Below are 9,399 nucleotides of genomic sequence, written 5' to 3'. Positions count from 1 at the left end.
TATATTGTAGTTTATTCTCTTGGATTGATGTTATCACTAATGTCAAGCCTCCATGCCGTTTTTTAAAAATATAATTAGTTTCCAAATACCCAAATAGCCCAAAAATCTCAGAAAAAAAAGAGGTTCATTGGACACAATGTCTACTGAGCCCGAATGAGGTTGATTGGATATACGTTCGGCAGAGTTACCCAACGACAACAGTAATAAAATGCATAGGCTATTTCTTCCTGTACCTCCATAATTTTTCTTTGTACTCCCATAAAAGGCAAAAGACTATTTGGTTGTTAAAAAATACATTCTAATTCTACAATTTGAAAATTTAATTTTTTCTATTTACATATCCAAATTGTATATACAGGAACATATTTTCAGAAATAATTTTTCAATTATATAATCTAAATATATATATTTTAAAAAAATACATTCTAGATTATAAAATTTGAAAATATTTTCTAGATTTTGTAATCTTTTCGATTTTATAATTCAAAATTTTAAAGAAATTCATTATGGATTATAGAATCTAAAAAAGTTTTTTCAATTATCTATTTTGAAATGAAAAAACATAAAATAGAATAAAGAGTATTTTTATTTTTATTTTTATTTTTTTATCAGCAAAAGAGTATTAGTATTTTTAGTATTTTATGAAATATAGGAATATCACAATAAACTATGGAGATATTTTTATTATATTTAGTATTTTAAGAAGTATAGGAATATCACAAGAAACTATGGAGATACATGAAAGAAATAACTTTTTTGTATCTAACTTCATTAATCTCTGAAAATTTAATTTTATTTGCGATATTGATTATTTAATTGTGCACTGCCTCTGCATTGTTCTTTAAATCCTTTTTCATCCCTGTGTTTCCCCTATTTTCTTCTATATAAAAAATAATATAACTCATTATAATTTGTTTTCTATATTGAATCTGGTGTTTTCTATGAAATTTAAATTAATACTATGTACATGTTTTGTGCGAACTCTATCTGCGTATTATACAATATCATGAATATCATATTTAATAATTAGTTTTTTTTTTTTACCTGTATAGATAAAGAAGGTTTAGATAATATTTAGGATTAGTCGTATAGTTGCTAAAGTGTCGGTAATCTTTTAGTTTCTTCCTCTGAGTTTCCTCTCTCAAATATTGATGTTCGGTCGAAGTTGACCTGAAAAAATACTCTGACGATCAAGTAAGTAATCTATGTAAAAAATGTATATTGGTTATGGACTCTTACTATGATAGGTCGGATTCTAGTTGTGCATCATGATCCCTGATTAATAGGAAGGTATAATGGTATATAGGTATGTTGAAATATCTGAAAAATATTTACAACATCTTTTGGTTAATCAGTTGTAGCTGACAGAGATATTTCCCGTATGTTTTGATATACGAATTATGATTCATTAAGTGTTATTATAATAGTTGTTACTACCATTTATTGCATATCTTGATGTTTCCTTTAACTCGAATAATCGATCATCCCAATCGAGACTAACTCGGTACCGAACTTATTAAATCCTTTACTATTGGACTACTATCGAACCATTCATAATATATAGTCTCGTACGTAAGTTCACTGTACTAAAATATGTTGAGTTAAACTTAAAATTGACTTTTCTTAATGTGATAAAAAAAAAAAAATCTCCACGCAAGCTTTTGCTTTTGCTCTTATAGCTAGTAACTATGGAATGTGATTTCTTGAGGACATGGCTTTTTTCTTTCCATTCCAAGTCATCTCTACCAAAACAATGACGAGTTTGATGACCAAAAAAGTTGATGACAAGTTAGAACAAAGTAATGTAGAACTCCTTACTTCATTTTGATGTAACTAGTAAGCGCCACCTATTATGTCTTTTCTAACCATTACTAGTGACTGTTAAACATTCTTACCTATATATATGCCAGTTTACACGAAAATCCGTGTAACTTTCTAGCTTACCAGAAGATCTTAAATAAGTATTCACTCTATGCAAACTTTCATTCTTTAACGTCTCAACAATGACTGAATCTCTCAAATCTTTCTTATTATGTATGCAATGTTGTGAAGTCGTTATTTGATTTTAACTATTTTAACAGTTTAATAGATGTTTAGTTTGTCAACTCAAGTTAATCGCGATTTTATGATTTAAGTCCAAAATTTAAAAACTATTTAAGTCCAATTGCTGAATTGAGATTGAAAACAATGCAAGTTGAGTTTTCTTTTATCCTTTCTCTTTTATATTTTTTGTCTGTATTTTCTTCATCTCCAGCAAAATTGTCTTTTTATTCAGTTTAAAAGTGACTTCTAATGGAATATCTAATTTGGGTTATTAACTAATGAAATTTGGTTTCTTTCTTTTTGTGTTGTATGTATCCAATGCTTCTTTAAACTGAATCTAGAATGATTCCTTTTTATCTATACCATAAATGTAAATTTGCTTTATATATAGAAGTGTTCTGAGATATAAATTCTGTAATCTTTTATGAAGAAATAGTTATTGGATACTCACTTTCTTATAAATTAACTAAAGTTATTTTTTAAAACTCTGTAAGGTTCTTTAATAACTTAGCAAATTGATAAAATTCTTAATATAAACTGAATAAAATTCCTACCAGGGTGAATCTATGTCAGATAAAATAAGAAAGTGATCTAAAATGCATTGTGTGGTATTGCTATGCTTATTTCCCATACCTTGTTTGGTTAGGTCATGTGGATGTTGAATAGTATAACAGAGAGCCTTGTTTGGTAGTTAACTCCTAACTTGTTATATCTAGATTTGCTTAACTATTATTTTTCAAGTTTTTCATCATGAATATTTTTTAAAAAACTTAATGTTACACAATTTGTCAAAAATATCACTTAGTTTAATGAGTCTAATTAATAAAATTTGCATATTTTATTAAAGAATGTTTAAAAAAATGTTTGAATTATTCAAAAGTTGCATTTTACAATTAAACAATATATATAATATAAAAATATCTACATAAAAATATCATAAATATCTAATACATAAAATAGTGTAAATTAAATATCTACATTGAATGTTGGTGCATTTTTATTAAAGAATGTTTAAAAAAATGTTGAATTATTCAAAAGTTGCATTTTACAATTAAACAATATATATATATATATATATATATAATATAATATAAAAATATCTACATAAAAATATCATAAATATCTAACACATAAAATAGTGTAATTAAATATGTACATTGAATGTTGGTGCATTTTTATTAAAGTATTTGATTAAGTATTTAAAAAAGTTGTTGTCATATTGAATGATAAAATAAGTGGCTCTAAATATAAGTTGATACATGTGGTCATACATATACAATTTTTTTAATATGAGAAAATGTGTAAATTATACATTTACTAATTTAGGAAAAAAAGTTTTATATAATATATCTTAAGACATCTAATTTTTAAATATAAATTTTCAATATCATATTAAAAAAATTATGCTAAACAAAGTATTAAAAAAGAAGTTAAAAAAATAACACGATATTGATAAGAAACATGTTAACCATGGAATAAAATATTAACAATATCATAAAGAAAAATGTTAAGAAGTGGGCTTTAAGCCTAATTCAGAGGTTTACACACCCCCTCACGCCGAGGCTACAAATACTCGTTAGGATAGGCTCAAGATGGCTCTGATACCATGTTAAGAAGTGGGTTTTAAGCCTAACTCAACCTCATAAAACCGGCTCAATGAGGTGAGGTTTGCACCCACTTATATACTATGAAAAGTTCTAATATCTAGTCGATGTGGAATCTCCAACAAAAAAGGAAGATAAACAAAAACATAAAAACTTCAACATTGTCTGGAATGTAACATATCCAAACTATCAAGCAAGTCATCTCGTGAAAATAATGATAAGATGTTACTCACCAAATACAAGATTAAGCAAAAGAACTAAATTTTATTTACTAAACTATAGGATTAATTCAAATTAAGATTTTATAGAAATAATTTTGAACTTTCAAGTGACTCTTTAGAATATGGAAGCATTAATTTTTGTTTCCCTCCTCCCGAAGTGTAGATGAATAATGTTTCTTGTATAGCCTAACCTAAATAAGAAGATAAACAAATCACTCAATTTAAGTCCATGCTAGTAGAAAATCTAATTCAATGTACTACTAACATTTATCTTTTATAGATTATTTGGTTAAATATCATTGTACTAGACATAATGTTGTATGAATTATCGTAAATTCCATATTATTTTGTCTCAATGTACCTAGTAATAGTAGGTAAAATATTTTTTTAATGAAAAAAAATGCTTTGACACAGTGAATAGTACCAACATTAGTTCACCTCTTTTAATAATATAATGTCATTTTAAATAAAATAAATATAATTAAAATATTATTTTGTTGAGTTATTAGAAGGATGTGAAGTAAACACTTAGTAGTGTGAAAGTATCACCACCCTTTTTAATACAATTGCAGTATTCCTCAAATGGTCCCATTAATTCATTTATTTTTTCTAATAAAAAAATTTAAATTATTTTGAAAAAAATGAACTGATTTATTATATTAATTTAGTTTCTAAAAATTGAAATATTCCTAAATAAATTTATTAAACTAAACTAGACAATAACTCGCGGTATTGAGTGATTAATTTTTTAAAAATAATTAAATTAAATTAAACTGATGCAGTTTAATTTAATTTATTAAAATTATTCTACAATTTAAGTAAATTCTTAAATTAAATCTCAATTTATAGATTATTAACTTTTTATATACTATATAACTTTTATATAATGAATTTAAAAATAAATATAGAATAAAAAATAAATTTAAAATTAAATAATATTAAGAATTATAATATAATTATATAAAAATATGAGTTATCAATATATACCAAAGAATTGTGGTTTAAATAGGATTATTATTTATTATTACCGGTCCCGGAGAAAGAGAATAAAAGAAAGTAAGACGTAGCATAATTATTTTTTGTGCTCATTGTACTTTCTGGATCAATAAAATTCAAATTGGAGCTATTAATTTGGCACCAGCAGTCAATATCATGCATGGTAGCTGAATCTATACACAGCTGTTTCAATATCATTTCCCACTCATTTTATTCTGTATAAAAGGCAAAAAGAAAAGTCTAATCCACCAAAACGGCATTAATGGACATGAGAAACGACGTATCATGATTAGAAGATGAGTATGAACAAATCCCATACTTAAAATATATTAGATTGATACTTAAAATATATTAGATTGAAATTAAGAGAACGATTCTTAATTTTTTAAGTAGGTCTACAAGTCTGTCTCTCATTCTTACTTCTTGAATAGTCTTTATGCTTTCTTTTCACTTTTTTTCTTCTCATTTTCGTGAACTTCAAGTTCAGATGATATTTGTAAAAGACACTCTGACACTCTAGTGAGATTTCGATATTCAATACTTGGTGTTATCAGTACTTAATGATGACGACGTACCTGGTTCTCTAAATCTATGCATATTTATATGATTATCGTGATCGCTTTGTTATTGAGTCGGATTAAGCTTTTAGATCATGATTAAAAATGTATTACTTAATGTTTAACCATTAATTAGTTTGATTAATCTTCTATTTAGACGTAATAAATTTGATTGTGTGAATCAACCTTTATCGGATGTTTATCTTTCAGTTATCGTACGGACACTACGGTTACATCTATTATTATAAATTGATGTAATACTATGTTAAAGTATAGATTTTGAGTTTGAATGAAAATTGAAAAAGTAATTTGATGGAAAAAAGTAAAGGCAAGGTTGGTAATGAATGGTGCTGCCCCTTTGGAGCGAGACCTGCCAGTTCATATCCATAATGGCGTCAGTGAGATTCTTGAACTAACAAAGCTGTATTAATTTGAATCATGTTTTGTTTTGGCTTTCTTCTATTTCTGTTAGAGCACTTAGTAGCTTTTACCATCTTTTATGAGTCTTGAAAAGTTTGGTGGATGGATCGTCAACTTCACTTTTCACCATCTCTAATTTCCACAAAACTACGTGACTTACCCGCACTTTCTATTCTCGATCACCTTTTTCCCCCCACAAAGATAAAACAAAATACCCACCATAACACTCTAACAGATGCCTGCTTAATAAAAGCAAAAAGACAAACCATTCTGCTGCATTGCATGCTCCCTATTTTCTTACAAATACCTATACAATCTTTTACTTTAATTACTCATCATTCTCTCTTCCTTCCACTAAATTACCATAAAAAGGATCATCAAAAATCAATATCATTATATTTTACTCTTAAGAGTCAAAATATTTACCTAATTATGTAACTAATGTGAATAGTTTAAAAGATATATAGTTATTAGATATACCACTTTCTATAATATACAATGCTTTTAACAAAATTTGCTTATACATACAATTCCTCAATTTCTGTTTGACAATTATAGTACTAGTTATCTGTGCATGATATATTTCTTTTCAAAGTTGACTATTCACTATCTCCTGAAAGTCTCCAGAAACAAAAAGACCCTTTTGAAGTGCCAGTAGCAGCTGAGATTCTGTTGCTGGTTCAGTTATAGAGTCCACCGAAAAAAAATTAAATATTCAAACACTTTCACCATTTGCCGTTTTCTGCAGATTTATTACTAGTCCCATGTTGAACATCCAATGTGTGGTGTTCCCCCACTGGACTCTCACTACTTCAATTCTCATTTTCACGTAGAGTCGTAAATAAATGTTTCATGAGAATTTTCCCCAACTTTAACACTGTTGAGCCCAAAAGCTAAGAATAAACAGTTGTCAACAACTCCCATTGTTCAATAGTGACTGGCAAAAGCCAGTGAGCAAGGCAAGGGAACCATCAATTTATTGCATGCACACTACCAAACGCCAGAGCAATTGAAAACAACCACATCGGAAAAAAAGCATGACCTGCCAACTGCGTATCTGAAGGAAATTTTATGATTGGTAATGGTAGGTGTTACTAATCAATAGCAGGCGCCATTATTTTAGCGCACAATCACAACAACAACACAATTAATATAACATTCTTCACACACACCCTCACAGTCTTATTGCTACATACATTTTGCTCAATCTCGCGGATAACAACAAACCAAAGCACTTCTAATTACATCTCAAGTCCTCATTACAAGCTTCCAATAAACACAAACTTGAAATTTGAAACTTTGTTTCCCTTACATGTTGCACATATTGATGAATAAACAACACATGTAATTACCCCCGTTGGCCATGTCTATGCAAATTCACTAGAGGCCCTGTAACTGTTTGGAAAATAAACAGGAAAAAAAGGAGAACAAATATATAAATAAAAAGTGGGATTTGATATGATAAAAAGACCAATATGACTGAGAAATGTTGAGATCTGTGGTACGGCTACAGCAGAGAAGGGTTATTAGTACTCATCTATTTCATTACTGAAACCAAAGTAATAACTAATTTCCTTTTCTTTTGTTTTTCCTTCTTTGATTCAATTCTCCTCCTAGAGCTTAACGATCTCAGGAATGTGAACCGGATAACGATCAATGCAATCAGACCAAGCCCCATCAACCGGTGTCTTAATGTTTCTGTTGCACTTCCACACAGCACTGTTGCATTTAAACCCACTCCCAAACGCTATCTGCCACACCCTATCTCCTCTCTTCATCCTTCCCTTTGACTCAATGTAGTTCAGCTCATACCACAGAGAAGAGGAGGAAGTGTTTCCAAACCTGTGCAGGGTCATTCTAGAAGCCTCCACGTGTTCAGTAGAAAGCTGAAGATTCTTCTGCAGCTCATCAATCACAGCACGCCCACCGGCGTGGATGCAGAAGTGCTCAAACGCTTGTTTGAAGTCAGGAATATAAGGCTTCCATTTGGGGTTGAAGATTTTCCTCCCGATCAGAGTGAGAAGGAAGAGTAACTGCTCGGAAGCCGGAAGCACAAGAGGACCCATGGTGGTGATGTTGGACTTGAGAGCCTCACCTGCAATAGCCATGAGATCCTTCTGAAGCGAAATCCCAACTTTCCCCTCCTTGTCTTCCTCCTCAAACACACAACGGTAGGCTTTGTCGTCAGCACCTTTGTGTGTGCGAACAACGTGTACCAACCTGTACTTGGCTCTCCTACGTTCATTGCTACGGTTCGACAACAGAATAGCAGCACCCCCCATTCGGAAGAGGCAATTCGGAAGGAGCATGGCTCGCTCGTTGCCTTGGTAGTAGTTGGGAGTTATGATCTCCGTGCTCACAACGACGGCGTTTGAATTGGGGTGGACTTGGAGAAGGTCACGTGCCAAGTCAATGGATATTAGGCCAGCGCTGCAGCCCATGCCGGAGAGGTTGAAGCTCTTGATGTTGCTCCTGAGCTTGTACTTGTTGATCACCATAGCGGACAAAGAGGGAGTGGGAGAAAAGAGGCTGCAATTAACTATGAGGATGTCTATGTCCTTGGGCTTGAGGCCCGTTTTGGTGAACAAAGAGTCCATGGCGGAGAAAATGACAAGCTCGGCCTCTCCTCTGGCAGCCTCCATGGTGGGCTTGGGAGGGATGTAGTGAATGGAGGGAGGGAGACAGGTCTCTTCTCCGAGACCAGAACGTTCCAGAATCCTCATTTGGAACTCGACGCTCTTGGGGTTGTCCTTTAAGATGAGCCTGGAGTGTTCCATGAAGGTAGCAAAAGGAACACGGCATGTGACGGGGGGTTTGAAGCATGCATAGTCAACGAGGTAGATGGTGCGAGGCTTGGACATGAAGTAGACGGTGGCTATGAAGATGATGAGGAAGGCTGAGCAGAGGATTTGGAGGAGATCGAAGTGGAGGGAGTTCCAGAGGGAGAGGATCTCGGCGGGGCCTAAGCGCAGAACCTCGATGAAGATGGCGATGATGATGGGAATGAGAGTGAGGGTGAGAATGTGGTTGACGAGGTATTGGTAGCCTAGTTTGACATACTTGAGCTTGACAGAGGTGGAGAAATCCGGCAAGATTGGAGGCATGTTGATGATTAGAGAATTGGTTGAGAAAGAAAGAGAAGAAGAAGAAGAAGAAGAAGAAGGTTGGATGATAATAAGAGAGGGTAGGGGGGTGGTGAGGTTTTAAAGGCGAAGGGTCCATGAACTCTGAACGGGGGCAGATGAGAGTAGTTAATGAAAGACTTCACGTCACTCAACGCTCACTTAACTTGGTATTAATTTTCATAACTCCACCCTTCGACATCTAACTAAACCCTAACACCCGTAAAAACTTTTTCTCTCATTTACTTCTCTTCTCTTCTCTTCTCTTGCTTCTTTTCATCATCATCTTATCTTATCTCATTCTCTTAATCAAACACGAACCAAAACTTCACTACACCACAATCTCCCGGATCCAACCAATCAACTCATCATGGCCAAAGAATATAGCTAAGCCAGGTGTCAGAACGCCCAACTTTAACTAAACATAGATTTAGGT

General features: G+C 31.9%; 1 protein-coding gene across 1 annotated transcript; it reads right to left on the bottom strand.

Annotated features, from left to right (window-relative positions):
• Positions 1 to 7,057: 7,057 nt before the first annotated feature.
• On the bottom strand, positions 7,058 to 9,103 carry LOC137827653 (3-ketoacyl-CoA synthase 6). The gene has a single exon (XM_068633871.2). It carries the CDS (start codon positions 8,943 to 8,945, stop codon positions 7,455 to 7,457), a length of 1,491 nt encoding a protein of 496 aa, XP_068489972.1. The 5' UTR covers positions 8,946 to 9,103; the 3' UTR covers positions 7,058 to 7,454.
• Positions 9,104 to 9,399: the final 296 nt, after the last annotated feature.

The sequence above is a fragment of the Phaseolus vulgaris genome, chromosome 7, assembly GCF_051622355.1.
Source record: "Phaseolus vulgaris cultivar YP4 chromosome 7, ASM5162235v1, whole genome shotgun sequence".
NCBI classification, from domain to species: Eukaryota; Viridiplantae; Streptophyta; class Magnoliopsida; order Fabales; family Fabaceae; genus Phaseolus; species Phaseolus vulgaris.
This window is presented reverse-complemented; position numbering and strand designations above follow the sequence as displayed.